This window comes from Cetorhinus maximus, chromosome 14 (assembly GCF_964194155.1).
Source record: "Cetorhinus maximus chromosome 14, sCetMax3.hap1.1, whole genome shotgun sequence".
Lineage (NCBI taxonomy): Eukaryota > Metazoa > Chordata > Chondrichthyes > Lamniformes > Cetorhinidae > Cetorhinus > Cetorhinus maximus.
Window position 1 is genome coordinate 24,220,462 of NC_135892.1, and position 18,107 is coordinate 24,238,568.

At 39.1% G+C, this 18,107-nt stretch overlaps 1 protein-coding gene across 11 annotated transcripts in view; it reads left to right on the forward strand.

Moving 5' to 3' along the window:
• map4k3a (mitogen-activated protein kinase kinase kinase kinase 3a) overlaps positions 1–18,107 on the forward strand; it is a 279,053-nt gene that overhangs the window by 119,082 nt on the left and 141,864 nt on the right. For all 11 annotated transcript variants that reach the window (XM_078556672.1, XM_078556674.1, XM_078556676.1 and 8 more), the window contains exons 4-9: positions 809–873; positions 2,705–2,760; positions 4,223–4,270; positions 9,124–9,166; positions 10,741–10,813; positions 13,984–14,115. In XM_078556672.1, the coding sequence (XP_078412798.1) occupies positions 809–873; positions 2,705–2,760; positions 4,223–4,270; positions 9,124–9,166; positions 10,741–10,813; positions 13,984–14,115 (417 nt within the window). The remainder of the gene's footprint in view (positions 1–808; positions 874–2,704; positions 2,761–4,222; positions 4,271–9,123; positions 9,167–10,740; positions 10,814–13,983; positions 14,116–18,107) is intronic.

An 18,107-nucleotide genomic window follows, 5' to 3' on the forward strand; every position in this document is an offset into this window, starting at 1 on the left:
ATGTGTCTCAGAGCCTGCCGCTCAGCTTCCAACTCAATGACTGTGAGCTGTAGTTCCTCAAGCTGCAAACATTTACTGCAGACATGTTTGCCCTGGATCAGTGTCATTCAGGAGCTCCCAGATGCTGCAGCATTGACACATCACCTGTCCTGTCACCCTTAATGTGTTTTAAATAATTACTTAATTATGTTAATCACTTATTTATCTTGCTTTCTTATATATTTTATTAACTTTACCACCAATTTATGCACTATTTTAAACCTTAGGGATAGAATACAACTTAACTGCTTACCAGATACTCACCAAACAGCTAGCTCCTTTCTTTGTAGTAGAGCAAGGACCAGTTTCTGTGGGGTGAGAAAGATAGAAAAAGGAAACGAACCCATCCTTCCCTGAACGCCCCTCTCGCCAAACTCCAAGTCTTCACTCAGTTAGCTCAGCTGCACTAAAGAGCCTTGAATTTATGGTAAACTGAACTGGGGCTACAGCAACCAGATTCAACCATTTAGCTAATTAACTACCCTGCTCCTACAGCTGAGAGTATGTTTACCCTGTCTAAACTGCAAGAAAGAACTTAGCCTGCTTACACAGTACTTTCCAGTTACTGCTAATTATAGACTAGATTAGATTGTAAGAGCAAAATTTAAGAACAAAATTAACACTTGAAACTCCCCTCGCACCAAACTCCAAGTCTTAACTCAGTTAACTCAGCTGCACTCCATTTGCACCTGTTATCACTTTGAGCAATGCCGTGGAAGATCTTGTTAAGAATCAATAAACGCAACTATGTTTTTTTTTAAAAATATAGACGTGACAAGCTATGGATTTGTATGGAGTTTTGTGGAGGTGGATCACTACAAGATATTTATCATGGTAAGTATACAAATGGTTTTAATTTTTTCTTTCAGAATAAATTTATATGTATGAAGTTGACAGATTTCACCTTTTTAAGTTTTATGAATGTAAAGGGTTCCACTCATTGTTTTTGCATAGAACTTAAGATAGTTTTGATATTAGAGTAGAATTTCTGTTTTCTTTGAAGCCTGTAATGTGCTTAGATTGAAATGGTTACATCATATAAATTAAAATTTGTTCCACCCTGAGCCCCTTTTACTGATTTTGCACTTAACTTTTCAAAAACTGTTAATGGTCACATACCAGTTGCACTATTTCACAATTTTAATTATTCTGCACCATTTGAATATGGTGTGATTTATGCTTTCTTTTAGTCTTGTCCATTCGACTGAATACCAGTTTCTCATCTCACTATTATAAAGCTGCGTAGCATTTTCAGTAAATTGATGAGAAACGTTATCTTGAGACTTTGACCACAAACATGGACCTCATCTTCAGAAACGTTATCATTTGAAACCAGTTTGAAAATTTATGGTGTTTGTGATTTAACACTACAGAATTAGGGCTCAGCTACACAGTGCAGCATAAAACCACAGAATGATGCAGCATAGGAGGAGGCCATTTGGCCCATCGTGCTTGTGCAAGCCCTTTGTTACAACTATCCACCTAGTCTGACTCCTCTACTCCCTGTAAATCTTCCATTAAAGTATTCCAATTCACTTCTGAATGTTGCTATTGAATGTGTTTCCATCGTCCTTTCAGATGGTGCATTCCAGATCACAACTCATTCACTTTTTAAAAAAAAGGAACCTCATGTGGTGCCTGGTTCTTATTCATATCACATGTTAGAGTGAAATCTCCATTTGTGACAAAGTCCTCAGTGTTGGACATAAGGTTGTCGAGCCAACTACAGATACACCCACCATCTGGAAAACCAAATATCTACTAGGTTCTTGCAGCCAATTAGGATTCCTTTAACAGGCCAAAGAACAGGTTGTCACCCTGTGCTCTCTCTTGGTGAGTGAGACATGCTTTAGAACAGCAACAACAACTTATATTTAATAGCGCCTTAAACATAATCAAGCATCCTTGGGCGTTTCATAGGAGCAATGAGCCACATAAGATAATAGGTTATATAACTAAATCTTGGTCAAAGAGGTTGGTTTTAAAGCACGTCTTAAAGGAGGAAAGTGAACAGATGTAGGGAGGGTATTCAAATGCTTATGGCCTAGGCAACTGAAAGTGTGGTCTAGAACTAGGGGACAGTTTAAAAATGAAGGGCCTCCCATTTAAGACTGGAATGACGAGAATTTGTTTTTTTCTCGGAGGGTCACGAGTCTGTGGAATTCTTTTTCCCAGAGAGTAGAAGTTGATTCATTGAATATATTCAAGGGTGAGTTATAAAGATTTTTGATCGACAAGGTTATTTGGGTTATTGGGTCAGACAGCTAGGTGAAGTTGAGGCCACAATCAGATCAACCATGATCCCATTAAATGGCGGAGCAGGCTCTAGGAGCTAACTGGTCTACTGCTCTACATTCTAATGTTCTTATATGTTATTGGATGCAGGACTCTTTGCAGAGGTGTGTAGAATGGAACTGATCTGGAAAGATACAATTTTAGGATTAAAAAAAGGATGAAAAATTGAGAGGTTGGATCCTGAAATGGGACCAATTTAAGTGGGGTGTATCATCTTTCCCTAGATGACAGATCATTCCTTTGTGCACTGTGTTTAATATTTTTACAGAAGTTTTGATTTTGTTCTTTAATTAGTGAAAATATTCAGAATTGTTGACTTACTCTTAAAATTATACCTTGATTTCATGATATTTTCATAACTTTCTAACAGTGACAGGACCTTTATCAGAACTGCAGATAGCTTATGTGTGCAGGGAAACACTACAGGTATGCAATTTCAATCTTTCAGTGAATACTTTGAGAGGTTTTGGCAATTAATCATCCAAATTCACTTGGAACTTTGAGGAATTTAGTATGGGTGTACCTTAGTGGATTCACTTTCCTTTCATCTTTGGGACCTGGGTTTGAATCCCATTTAGACTGATGAATTGAAAAAGGAAAAGAATGACTTGCATTTAAATACTGCTTTTGCTCAAAGAACTTAACAGCCAATGAAGTATTTATGATGATTAATCACTGTTGCAATGTAGGAAAATAACCTTTGCTCATAAGGGTCAAAGTTGGGATAAATTTAAGCAGTCTTAAATCAGCAGAAATTCAATTTTGGCAAATGCCACAAAATCAGTCTGAATTGACCACCTCATTAAGGGAGTAGAAATGGCTGGTGTGGGAAATTCAAACAAAATGCATTGGAGGATATTTTGCTAAAATTCAGATTAAAACACTTCCTTGGTTTTTAAGAAGACTGTCATTTTTCTGTGAGTTGTTGAGACATACAGACCAGGACAGCTCCAGGTCTGATTCTTGATCTAAGCTGTGTTAGCTGGATGCGATTGCTATAATTGGTTTCACTTAGGGAAAATCAGACAATATTTATGCTACTGATGGTTATCTGGCAACTGCTGCTCGATGAGCCTGAATGCCCGTCAAGGATGCAATTGGACATAACTGTGATTCCCTATATGGCCCTTTAGATTTCCAACTCTAGTATTTAAGCTTGCAGATGTTATGCAACAGTCAAAACAGAACCCTAATTAATCCTAATTAGAACGTAAGAACAGAAGGCCCTTCAGTCCTTTGAGCATGTTAGCACCCTCGCCTTTGAATCAGAGGGTTGTGGGTTCATGTCCCACTCCCGGAAACCAAGAACTGTGATTGTACTCGAAAGAGTTGCAATCTGTGACTGTTGATAACTCGAAAGAGTTTCCCGGAAACCAAGAACTGTGATTGTACTCGAAAGAGTTGCAATCTGTGACTGTTGATAACTCGAAAGAGTTTCCACCATTCAATTAGATCTACTCTATAACAACTCCATTTACCTTCCTTGGTTCCGCAACCCTTAATTTTCTTGCCTAACAAAAATCTATCAATCTCAGTTTTGAAATTTTCAGTAGATCTAGCCTCACCAGTCTTTTGGGGGTGAGCGTTCCAGATTTTCACTCACTGTTTGTCTGAAGAAGTATTTCCTAACATCACTTCTAAACTGCATAGCTCTAATTTGTAAGGATATGACCCCTTGCGAATTTGCTTTGAAAATAAATGGTGATTGGGACTTCCTGGCACCTGAGGGGTAAAGCAGAAAATATTTCAATTAACATTTGTATTTGGAAATTAGTTTCTGTTTATGAATATGTGTTTGTAGGTATAGCTTTTTAAATCTGCTTGATTAGCTGAAATTGGTGGTTTTATACATCAATGCAGTAAACGTTCTGTCTTTGTTTGCTTGTAGGGCTTATATTATCTTCACAGCAAAGGAAAAATGCACAGAGACATAAAGGTAAATAGTTGAATTTTTGATTGATTTTTTCATCTTGCCTACTAGTAACATGTTGAACACTTTCACAGTGAACCTTGTTAAACAGGGCTAACTGCCTTTCTTCATTTCATAGTTTATATGTACCTGAGGCCCAGATAATGAAATAAAACATTTCAAGAGTAACCTCATATAATGCCTTCATTGTCAGAATGTTGCTTGTGATTCTGTATGATCATGTTGCATAAAATTGACCCCTAACTATCATCATCTTTCTTCGCCTACCCCTCCACCATGTCAAATTAAAATCGCCAATATTGGAGCTGAAGGCTTGTTCAAAATACAAGAGGATATTTTTATATTCAGACGTTCAGTTGCCTATAATTCTCTTCTCGAAGCTTCACATCCACTTTTGGTTCTTGCACTTTCAATTCCAATTGAGGCTTACTAAATGTCTCAAATAGGAAACGAATCATGCAGCAGGATAGAGCTCAAAAAGGTTGGCCATTGGTATTGAGTAAATTGATTCAGCAGTTTCCTGTCAGAGTTATGACCTCTTTTTGGTTATGTTTTGGCCATCTGGACAATTCCCTAGGTACACTGAATAGCAAGCTGGCTACAGTAGGAGTTAAGGGTAGCTGTTCAGACAGGCAAAAGATGCGAAGTGGTGTTCGACAAAGTTGAGTACTGGGGCCACCATTGATGATTTGTATGAATGATTTGGAGGTGACATTTGCTGACAACACCAAATTGGGGTTCAAAATTAATAATGAGCAAGACTGCACCGAAGTACACAAAGACATTAATAAACTTGCACAATAGGTGTGTAATTGCTAGATGAATTTCAGCACAGACAAGTGTGAGGTTTTAAATTTTGATAGGAAGAATGAGGCCACACACTATTTGGTTGATAGTCTAACTAGTGAAGTGGAACAAAGGGATCTGAGGGCACAGATACACAAATCTTAGAAATGGAGATGCAAGTGAATAAGGCCATTCATAAAAAAATCAAACTTCGCATTTGTTTGAGACTTTATTTTAAGAGTGTTAGAATGCGGAAGCAGAGAAGTTATGTTAAATTTACATTGAACCTTGGTTAGCCCAGACTTGGGGGTACTGTGCACAGTCATGGCTTCAATCATGAAAAGGGTATAGAGGCACTAGATAAGGTGTAAATGAAAGTATTCAAATGGATGATAAAACTGAGGACATAATGATTGGGAATGAGGCTGAACAGGCTGTGGGGCCCTTTTTTTTCTCTAGGAAAGAGAAGGCTGTTGCGGGGTGACCAAATTCATGTATTTAAAATGATGAAGGATTTGCTGTGTAGATGTAGAAAAGATGTTTCCACTTGTGGGGACTCCAAAGCTAGGGGGGCCATAAATATAAGATAGTCACTAATAAATTCAATAAATTTAGGAGAAACCTCTTTATCCAAAGTGTTAGGAATGTCAAACTTACTACCACGAGATAAAAGCAAAATACTGCAGATGCTTGAAATCTGAAATAAAAGCAGAAAATGCTGGAAAAACTCAGCAGGTTCTGGCAGTATCTGTGGAGAGTGAAACAGTGTTAATGTTTAGAGTCCATATGACTTCTGTTTTTATTTCACTACCACAAGAAATAGTTGAGGTGAATAGCATAGATGGATTTAAGAGAAAGCTTTAAGCACAAAAAGGAGAAAGAATGAGATGGATATGCTGCGAACACATGGATTTTGATCCGAACAGTTTCCATGCTTTTTGAACACATTTCAGGCTTTTGAAATACCATTTTATGGAAAGTGTTTACTAAAGTATCACCTTTAAATTGGTTTTATAGAACTTCTGGTGATTGAAGCACACTGCCATGATTAGGAAGTATGTTTCTTACTAACTCTGCTTTTGAAGAGATTGTGTAGCCAAGATCTAACTTTGAACGTCAGACACAATTTGCACACTGAATTTTTATCTAGAGCTCCCATTGAGCCATTTGGCTATTTAGAAGGACACCAGACTAGACTACATGAGCTGAAATCGCTGCACTAATTATTTACATTTTTTTGTCACATGAACAATGAATGTTTTGGCAAACTTTTTTTTAGTACCCTCTAACTTGGATTCTATTTGGGGAACCATGCTCCAATGTCATTTCTAAAAACACGGTGTTGCCTATTGAGCACCTAAATTAGTCCTTTAACCCATGAATTTAATTAATCACAGTTGCGTGTAGACATCTTCTATGCTTTTGCAAGTAGTTCAAGAGTCTAATAACAAGTTTAATACTGAGACAGGTCATGCAGGGATTTCAAATGGATTAATGAGGTTGTGAACAATTTGGTTTCACCTGAGATGGTGACCAGAGAGGTGGATAGAATTGATAACAAGGAAACATAGTATGTGACATGGGGAAGAAATAATCGGTTTAATCTCCTTTTAATTGGAGTAAAGGACTAGATGTCAGACAAACAGTCTAGCAATGAAGAGGCAGTGGGGAGTGTTTATGTTGGGTGACATCAGCGTACATGTGGACCCTGGTATGCTTTGGATAATGCTGCCAAGGGACAGTGCTTATATTAGAAATAGGAGTTGGCTAAGAATAAATGTTTAGGGATTCCACAGGTAATGTTGTAGGTGTGGGAGAAGAAGCCATTGCTGGAGATTATCTGATAGGTAAGAGTAGAACTATGACATGGCTGTCCATTATAGCTGAACATCAGAAGAGAGGCTTTGGAGGATGATGTGGTCAACCATGTCAAAGGCTGCAGGAAAGTCAAACAGGATGAGGAGGGATAGTGTGGCAGGATCACAGCTAAGACATCATTTGTGACCAATTTCAAGCTGTTTGTGCTTTGTCAGGGATGCAACTTATGTTGGGAGGACGGGGTCAAACATTGAACAGCAGAAAAGATGGGCACGGATGTGAGGGTCAACTCTTAGAAGAATTTTGGAGTGGAAGGAAAGGTTTGAGATAGGGCAGTATTTAATGAGGGCAGAGAGGTCAGGGCTGTTCTTTTGAAGGAGAGGTGATGGCAGCTTTGAAGGGGAGGAGGAACAGTGCCCGCGGAGAGAGAGCAGTTAAAAATATGGAGGCCAGGAAGGGAAATTGAATGAATGGTCAGCAGCTTAGTGGGAATGTGAAGAGAACAGAAAGTGGATCTTATGGACATGGTGAGCTTGGAGAGGGCATTAGGGGAGATGAGAGAAAACCTAGAGAAAAAATAAGGTCTTTGGCTAAGGCAAAGGTGAAGGGGTTGGTGCAGCACAGATGAAAGGACAGATGCAACAGAGGTAGCTGAATAGGTGGTCTCAATCTTGGGGACAAAAGTCCTTAAGCTTCTCAAATGTTGTTATAGGTGAGAGAGAAAGGGGCAAAGGAAGAGGGTTTTATTTTTGGAGACTGTTGGGCATTGAGAAATAAAGCTTGGTGTTAGCTTTGTTAGATGGTACTGAAGAAGTGAGCTGTTTTGTCAGAGCAGAGCAGGATCTGGTAATTATTTGTGGTCCAGCAATTTCTGGCGGTGAAACCAATTGTGTGACATATGCGTTCAAGTTTGTGCCCTTTGGACTTAATGGAGCAAAGATGAGCACCATACCAAGGGAACAATCAGAGCGGGAGAGAGCATGGGTTTTGCTGGAGACAAAGCAATCAAAGGTAGAGGTATGGTGTGTAATTGAGTTGCAGAAATATCATGGTGAATAGAAGGCTAAATATTTAAACAGTTGAGGGTTTGTAAGTGGCATGGCAAGTGACTTGTGAGAGTTATTTTTCTAGGCTGGACAGTGAAGGGAGCAAGGAAGTCACTGGAAGACCAGAGATGGACTTTCTGTGGTTGAGATGATGAGATTAGAGAGGCCATGTGAGATCGAAAGGTCGAGGGGTGGCCATGACAATGGGTAGCAGACCTTGCATAGTGGAAAGATTAAGGGAGGGCGGTGAGTGCAGAGGAGCGAGGGCAATGCGAGTTTTGATGGAATTTGAAATCATTAAGGATGAGACGTTACTCGATGCAGAGGCTGAGGGAGAAAGGAGTGAGTATATCTAGGTGAGAAACTTGGGATGGGTTTGAGTGGATGGTAGAGAATGAGGGTTTTAAAGAAGAGGGGTGGAACAAGATGCAATTCTCAAAGAAGATGCCAGGAGTTTAAGGGGATAGACTGAGGTGAGATTTGGTGATGGTGGCCAAACTGCCACCATGGCAGTTTGAATGGTTGACTGGATAGAAGGCTCAGTGAGGGGAAGATGTTATTACTTGAACCAAGTTTCTATGAAGGCCATGATATCAGTGCAGTCACCCGGAGTAATGTCATAGATGTCAAGGGCCATGCTGGCAAGCTTAAAAGGACAGAATTGCTGTTTTGCAGAAGTCTTTACTGCTTTCTCAAGATGTTGAAGTCACATACGTCATCATCCAAACTAGTCATAATGCTGCCTTGTGTCCATCTGTTACTATGATTTACTGAGTTAAACTTTCATCAATTGTTGCCATAGATATTTCTGACAAAGTTTCAGATTTCCACCAAGTGCAATTTTTTGTTCCCTAGTTAAAATTGTTTCACATTCCTGATCTGAAATTTAAAAAAAAATGTGATCATGATATGAAAGTTCTTTCACCACTGTTACTAAGAATGGCCTCACTGTAACAGTTAACTTTGAAAAAAGCTATGGGAAGAAGGCTTATAGTATATTGTGAAAAGCAATTGATCAACAGACCGGGGAGCTGATGGCCATGAAGAAAATATTTGATGCCTTCGGAAACATTGTCAACCTTAGCAATGTCATCCTGTTGTTTTGATGTGTATTCAAGTGTTTATTTTACTCCAAATAAAATTTCTTAGATCTATAAGAAAAGTATTCAAATTTATTGAATTTTAATATGGATCTTTTCATGATTAAAGGGAGCAAATATTCTTCTGACAGATAATGGCCATGTGAAATTAGGTAAGACTATCTTTTTCCTTGATTTAGAATTAGTAACTTGTTAATAATTGTTGTTCAGTGGATAGTTGGAATTCTTCAGTATGTATTAAATTGGGCTGTTAATATAGTTTTTTGAGATCCAGAGTAGTTATTTCTGTCAGGCACAGGATTTGAAGTTGTGTCGAGAGAAAATGGAAAACAGCAATCCTAGAATCATGAAATTGATGGCACAGGAGGAGACCATTTGGCCCATCGTGTCTGTGCCAGGAAATTCAAACTTTTTTTTTTACTGTGGAGCGGAGTACCAACAAGGGTGTTGGAACAAAAACCCTGGCAAGTTTTGAAAAAGGACTGGATTAATTCAGATTTTGAAAGAAAATATCTATTAGCCCCACAATTACAGAAAAGAAACTAACAAAAGATAGCCCAGTTGTCTTCTGTCCACATATGTTATTAAGCAAGAGGGAGTTGTTTTTTACTCCTACGAATGCTACTTCAGATGATATATAAGTTAAATGTATTAAGCTTTTTTAATGAGTGCTGAGTTTGGACTGAGCATTCCTTAAAATATAAGCTGGCTAATTAACTGAATTCTTTGGCGCATGAAGTGATATTCATTATTTTTAAACATGAGCAGCTCTCAAGACAAACCCATTTCTGCTTTTTCAATTTATAAGCAGTTGATTTTCTTACAAGATTAATGTGGAGACTTCCAATGGGAGATGTTCAGTAAAACATGTTGATCATTAATCCTTCCGGATGCTTGATGTGTCTAACTTTGTTATTCCAGATATTTAGGATTGAGGATTATTCTAATAAACATCAATCACATTCATATGTATAGTTCTAAGTGACCCAGGACACTTCAGTCATCAGTGAGCGGGGATGGTACAGCATTGTATAATGTTAACTACTTTAAACCCACAATGCTGAGCACAATAGAAGGAAAAGAAGATTTGCATTTATGTCACACCTTCCATGACCATGGAATATTTCAGTGCTTTACTGCCAATGAGCTGCGTTTAAAGTGTAGACAAGATTGTAACATAAGAAGCCTGACAGCCAATTTGTGCACAGTAAGCTCCCAAAAACAGCAAAGTGATAATGACCAGATAATCTGTTTTTGTGATGTTGGTTGAGGAATAGATAAGTATTGGCCAGGACACCAGGGATTACTCACCTGCACTTCCTTGGAATAGCGCCATGGGATCTTATACATCCACCAGAGAGGGCAAATGGGGCCTTGGTTTAATACCTCGTCTGAAAGATGCACCTCCAACAGTGCAGCACTCCCTCATGAATGCACTGGGGTATCAGCCTTAATTTTGTGCTCAAGTTCTGGAGTGAGACTTGAATCCGGAACCTTCTGACTAAGAGGTAAGAGTATTACAAACTAAGCCACAGCATACAGTAATCTGATACCACGTTAGTTGCAGTAGGGAGCTGAGCATAATGTTAGAGACACAGATCCAGAGCAGTACCAGTCAGGGAAGAGTGAAGGGGCTATAATCTAAAAGTGTATCTCTCTCTACTTTGCTATTCGTAAAATTGCCAAACATAGTTAATGCACTAATAGCTTCCCATTCACATTTCAGCTGATTTTGGAGTTTCTGCACAGATTACTGCAACGATAGCAAAAAGGAAGTCGTTTATTGGGACTCCGTATTGGTAATGTTTTTTTCTCCCGCTACAATTTTCTTTGTGTCTTTAGCATCAAATGTCATTACTTTCACGGATATAAATATTAAGATGAACATGCTATTAAAGTACACAACTGTGAATGCAGAACCATCCCTCTTGAATACATAGACTCCAGTATATCTTGCAGGGTAACTCTCAGTCTATGTGCCTTTTTTATTGTGAATAAGTTTTTAAAATCAGTGAGTCCATTTTAGTTCCTCGCCCTTGTTGACCATCTGTGGTATGTACTATTTTACACTCTGGTGCCAAAGTCATTCAAAGTCAACCGCAAAGTAATTTACATACCCCCTTCTATATTTCAGGAGTAATTGCACACACTCAGCCATGTAATCCAGGGAAAAAAGATTTTAAATATGTAATCTCATATTACCTGCAAATCCAGGGAAATCAGCCAGCTTTGTGCTTAGAATGCATCAGAATAAACTCTTAACACATATCTAGAGGGAATTTTGTTTATATAGCACATTTCAAAATACTTCACACCAGTGAAGTAAAGAAGCAGAAGATAAATTACCAATCAATCTGCTTGTGAAGTTGGTCAAGACGCTAGAAGAACTCTCTTGCTCTCCTTTGAATACTGCCAAGGGATCTTTCACATCCACCTGAACAAGCAGACTAGCCTTCATTTTTAAAAGAACTATTGCCTATTTTGTTCAACATCCCCTGCAAAACTCAAATTAGTCTTTACCAAGATTTTGTTCGGCTTTTGCTCTTCTAAGAAATCTGGGCATTATTTTTGAAGCACATGGAATCAAACTGGTGTAAAACTAGTCACATTTGCTAGAATTTGGCCTTTTTTCCAGAGGCATCATGATTATCCGTTGGCACTTAAAGGAATATTCTGCAAATGTGTGGTGGAGATGGAGACCAAGTTAGGTAGTGCATCCCTGTGGAAGTGAGATGGCCTTTCTATTTCCTGGAGCAGCATTTTTCAATATGCGTCTATTTCCTTTACCCAATTCCCAATGTGTTGTAGAAGGCACTTGTGAACAAGATGATGTTAACCTGGTTACCATAGATTGCCAGATTGGTTGTTGAAAATGAGAACCAATGTTAATTCTGCATGCAGGCCTGGCTGTAGCACTGATGTGTATGGAGGTTAGGGAGGGGAACAGGAAAGAGATTCTGCCCCCAAAGGCAGAATATTTTCAGCTGACTGTGATTATTAAGTGCTGTTGATGTCTGGACCAAGTCCTTACCCCTGTATCTGAATCCACACGCAGTTTACAGAAAACTTTATTAACTGGTTTATTGTGTCAAGTATTCTAAGTTTGTGCAGCTAGGTCTATTCTATTTACACGTGAGGTTCATTTATATGCTTGAATCGGATCTGAAGACCAACTGTATTTGTTTGTTTATGACTGTCGTTCTTACGATTTTCGATTTTCATTATTCAATAAATTTTTGCATTTGTCACACTCCACAGTCTCCCCTTACCAACCCTTTGAGCTTTGTTGCTTCATTTGTTTTATGGGTAGGGAGGTTGGTTTAGCTTATCAACCACAGATGGGCTTTTGTTCAGATTGTGGGCCTTTATATTTTGGAGTATAAGGTCATTTGAGGCAAAAAACCTTAATTCCTCAGAAGCAACAAACAAGTTCCTATGTTGTTTGAAAGATGTTATCTTTTGAAGAATGCTGAATTCTCTAAGTGGCAGATAATCTTATTTAATATTTTTCAAACATTGCATGTCAGGAATTATGCCAAGTATGGATGCCCATCACACAAGATTCTTGGGAAGGTTTTTTTTAAATTGGATGTCATCTGCGTAACTTTTCCTGTGTAATATATAAAATACCCCACTATGAAGACTGTTGGTTTATTTTTCCTGCTTAACAAAAACCTTCTTGATATTCTTCAGATATTCTTGTTTAGTAATCAGCTTGGAGTTAAATGCAGATCTAAATACAGTTATATTTTTGTTCGCCAAGGAAAACGTCAATTATTTCCATGACTCTCATCCCAATTTGCAGTAGATCTTCCTGCCGTATATCCAACAAAACCACGAACATATGAATCCTACTTCATAGGCTTTACGCATTGAGAGAGTTGGCATAGCTGCGCAAAAACTGCTTTGCTCCACTCCCTTGCCTAAGATCTCATACGCAGCCTTGGTGAACATAGTCTCTGAGAAGGCGACTCATTGCTGACTCCATTGGTGCTAATTGAGGTGAATGAGTGACTCACATTCACTTGAAACACCATCATTTTGTTGACCAACACTAATAGAGTTGATTTTTTTTTGTGAAATACATAATTAAAACGTAATTTTGTTAGCCATAGAGTTAGCTATAGGCCCTATCGAATTTATGGTGGAAGGAAAGTCCCTGAGGAATTTTCAACTCCAAATATTGAATGAAAAATGAGAATCTCAGAATCTTAACAGCACAGAAGGAGGCCATTTGGCCCATCATGTCTGCACTGGCTCTGCAAATGAGCTTTATGACCATAGCCATTGCCCTGCCTTTTCCCTGTACTCTTGCACGTTGTTTCTATTCATATAATCACCTAATGTTCTCTTGAATGCCTTGATTGAACCTGCCTCCACCATACTTCCAGACAGTGCATTCTTGACCCGAGCCACTCGTTGTGTGAGTAAGTTTTTTCTCACATCACACTTGCTTCTTTTGCAAATCACTTTAAAACTGTGCCATCTCGTTCTTAATCCATTTACGAGTGGGGACAGCTTCTCCCTATCTGCTCTGTCCAGCCCCCCTCATGATTTTGAACATATCTATCAAATCTTCACTTAACCGCCTTCTCTTCGAGGAGAACAGTCCTAACCTCTCCAAGCTATTCTCATAGCTGAAGTTTCTCATCCCTGGAACCATTCTTGTAAACCTGCACTCTCTCCAATGTGTTCACATCCTTCCTATAATATGGTGCCCAGAACTGTACACAATATTCCAGCTGAGGTCTAATGAGTGTCTTGTATAAATTCAGCATAACCTCCCTGCTCTTGTACTCTATGCCCCTATTAATAAAGCCCAGGATACTATATACTTTATTAACTGCCCTCTCCACCTGTCTTGCCACCTTGAATGTGATTGGGAAGATATTTTACTTCTATTTATATTTTGCTTGAAAATTTGCAGGCAAAAGATCAGTTTAAATTGTGAACTTGATTTGTTCTCTAGGATGGCCCCAGAGGTTGCAGCTGTGGAGAGGAAAGGTGGATATAACCAATTATGTGACATCTGGGCAGTTGGCATAACTGGTATTGAGTTAGCTGAACTTCAGCCTCCAATGTTTGACTTGCATCCAATGAGGTAGGAACCGAAATAAGTCCTGTATTATTGTTGTTTTACTGCATGAAGACTTTCCCCCTCTTCACACTGGCTAAATATTTTCAGTTACATGATGTTGGTTTCACAACGCATCTTGAAAAGCTGTTACTGTTAAAGAAGGAAGTTAGTGAGGCTGATCTTTAGTGAAGTTGTAAACCTCAAAAGATATTACTGAAATAAAGATATAACACACAGCAATGCAGACTCAAATTTTACACTTTGCCCACAATATGGTTAGCAGTGTTATTGAACTCTCTTTAAATAAATATGGTAAAGCCATTTTACCAGTAGCAGTATAGCACTATTTAAGCTGCAATTCTTGTGATCATGACAGTGATAAAAATCTATGCAACAGGTGTCATTTACAAGACATGTCTAAGAAAGGTGTATTTTGGCAATGTCAAAACAGCTAAGATAATTTGTATGATGTATGCACTAATGTATATCAGATTGTTTTACAGTACTCTGTGATTGGGCTGCACTATTCTTTGCAGGGTAACAGTCACTGGATGAGTGGGCGTTGGTTATTTAAAACACTGTTTAGACCATAACACTGATTCCAGTGACTGCGTCAGCCCTCATTAACATGTTCTGCACATGTCACCATATGGAAACGGTGACAGTAATTCATATTTGCAACCCAGTTAAACGGCACAAGATTTTTTCCGTTCTATAGAAGAAGAAGACGACTTTCTTCTGCTTGAGTGCATGATATTATGCAATATAATTATTTCATACGAGGGGGTGTAATTGAATTTTATTTTATCAGTAATCTCACAGGTAGAAAGATCAAATGATTCCTGAGCAACAAAATGAAATGATTGAACAACATAGGCCTTCACTATCAATGAGAAGTGTTGGAGCCCTCGGGTGTCTCTGTGTGACACAACTTTTAAGAGGCCTGAGGCCAAAGACTGGTTCACAATTGTATCTTTCTTCTTGATCAGCAAGTCTGAAGACTCTGCTGCTTTCTACTACAACATATTTTCATTATCTACTATGTAACACAACTTTATCACGATATATCAATATCTCAAGACTCATAAGAACAAGATAACAGTGGGATAATAGGTAAGTAGATAAAAAGGGCAAGATTGAAGTCAACGGAAAAGACTCTTGAGGATCATGTGCAGTGTAAAACAGATTTCTGATTCACTGAGCCCATTATGTACTCCTGTTCTGGCAATTCCACCCCACAAAGCCTGCTCACAGTAAACTTTCATTAGCAACAAAATAAACGGAACTGCAGCCATGATTCCACTCCCTGTTCACAAGATAATTATAGATGGCAAAGGCCATCTAGCAAAGTTCATCTCATCCATCTAGAATGACATATGAACATTAGGAGCAGGAGTGGGCCATTTGGTCCCTCGAGTTTGCTCCGCCATTTGATATCATTGCCTACATTATACCAGTGACTACAACTCAAAAGTAGTTAGTTAGCTATAGAACAATTTGGGACATTGTGAAAGGTGCTGTGTAAATATAGGTTTTTGTCTTTCTTTACACCTGCATGCAATAGGCAGAGTGACTGTAGCAATGATGAAATTGGCAGCCCAATGCCTAGTCTCTAAGGATAATATATCACAGAGCAATCAACTGATGTTAGGAAAGCAGTTACAAAGAAATCACTACATTTACAAAACAATTCAACTCTGTAGTTAATACAGCCTTACCATTCTGATTCTCTAGCACCAATACATTGTCATACAATTGTGTTGTATGCTGAATTTACAGCCTATCCACAGGTTCCTTATGTTGCATCACATTTGTACTAAATAAATGTGTAAATAGTATTTCTTAAAAATTCTAATTGTTGTTTGAGGTGAGAGAGAAGCGCACAAATTAAGTGGGGAAATGTAATTAATAAATAAGAAAGACTAACAGCAACAAAAAGTGTGACAGCAAAATCCCGAGAGAAATCATTTCTGGAAGCACTTAAGTAATAGGATTGGGTTCCTATAAAGACCCTGTATGGTAAAAGCCCTTTATGCTGTTTCTCTGGAATTTCAATGGATTTTTTTTGCCAAAGTCACAGTGGATGATCAGGAATCCACACCTCCTGAGAAATTTTAGTTCCACGGTGTGACCACTTTCTGCTATATTCTGAACTGCATGATGCAGGGTGGGATGAACCTAGAATGGAGTTGAGATTTGCATAGCATAGCCTTTCTTTAAGCAAGCTCTTAGTGATAAATAGGGATTTTATTCCCAGACTTTGCAAGAGTAATAAAATGGACGATTGTGAGTCAACACATTGTTTTGCATCACTCCTGGTTTTTCATTCGTTTGCTTTATTTTGATGAGGCCCTAGATTCTCAAGTCTCTGGCCAGAATTTTCTCGTTGGCGATTTGGGGGCAGGACCCGCTTGCCGACTGAAAAATGACGTGGGATGACGTCGGGAGGAACCCCCGATGTCATCCCGGTCCCTTTAAATTTTCAGGAAGGCGGGGGGACAGCGAAATCAGCTGTCCGCCTGCCGACCTGCCAAGGGCCAATTGAGGCCATTGACAGGGTAATTAAAGTAATTGAAGGCCCTGCCCGTCCAACCTTAAGGCTGGCGGGCAGGCCAGGAGCCCCAGCGGGCTTTTGATGATACATGAAACCTCATCCACTGGCGGGATGAGGTTTCATGTTCCTTTTTAAAAACTTTAATAAATGTAATGTGATATTTATTAACATGTCCCATCTCGTGTGACATTGTCACGTGAGGGAGACATGTTAATAATATTTTTATTTTTTAAGTTTTGTACACTGTCACTAATCTCCCTGAGACAGCGCTTAGTCTCAGGGAGCAGTGCCGCTGGGTGGGCCTTAATTGGCCCACCCACTCAAAATGGCGGCAGGCCCCGTTTTGGCGGCGGTGGTCGGCTGTCCGCCCGCCGCTGAGCCGGTGGGGCCCGCACGCCCACCAAGGGCAAAATTCTGCCCTCTGGTACATCAACACAGCATGTCATCAGAATTGTGTCTACATTAGGACATAATAAAAATTTAGATTGCTATTTATATGCTGGTTTAAATTCAAAAGAGAATTTTGAGAAGTGTACCATATTTAATTTTTTTTAGTAAACCTTAAAAGTTACCTCTCCCTCAAACCATCCTCACCAACCACACTGCAACCTGCTCCCCACTCCCCTAACACTGCCCTCTCCACCATCTCCTAATGCCCATTTTCACCCCCTCCTAACACCATCCCAAGATCCCCCAGCCATCTTCTCTCTCTCCTCCCCCCCCCCTCCCCTCCGCGCCCCCGACGCTCAACCCTTGGATGTGTGTATGCATAAACTTCTCAAGGACAGTGTTCAAAAGATGTAGAACAAATGGATGTTGGGAGGCAAAAAGCAGTCCCTAAAAGTGGAAATATGGGGGTACCCTCGCCCTCACATTGTGCCAATGGGTCATAGATGCGTGGGATAAATCTGATCCCAATGTTATCAATAAATCATTTCTAAAATCTCGAATGTACTTGACACCACTGAGGATGATTACCTGCGGAAAGATGGCGAAGTTATTGGTACCACCATGATGAATACGAGGAAGATCCCTATAGTGATATACAACCAGGCTATTGGGATGAATTGTTTGATGATTCAGATAGTGATGAGAGTGATTTCAAAGGACTTTAATGTGAAGTGTTTGTGGTTAATTGTTGTGGTATTTGTATAGTGTCAGATTAAATGTTTTTAATGTTATAAAATAAATGTTAGAAAATTCTTTAGAGTTGTTCGTTTTTACTTTATTCTATTGAGATGGCTTTTTTTGGGCCCACATCAAGTGCACTTGCCAATCCTTCAGAAACATCACCCATGTAAAAGTTGATCTAAAAATTAGTCTCAGAAATTCAACTTTTGCACGAGTATATGCGGTATATCTTTTATTAGTTCTGAAAGTGTATGAAACTTATCAGGCCTGCTAAGGTCCATCACTGAGTGAAAACGATCTGATAAATCAAAAGTTATTACTAATCTGAGAC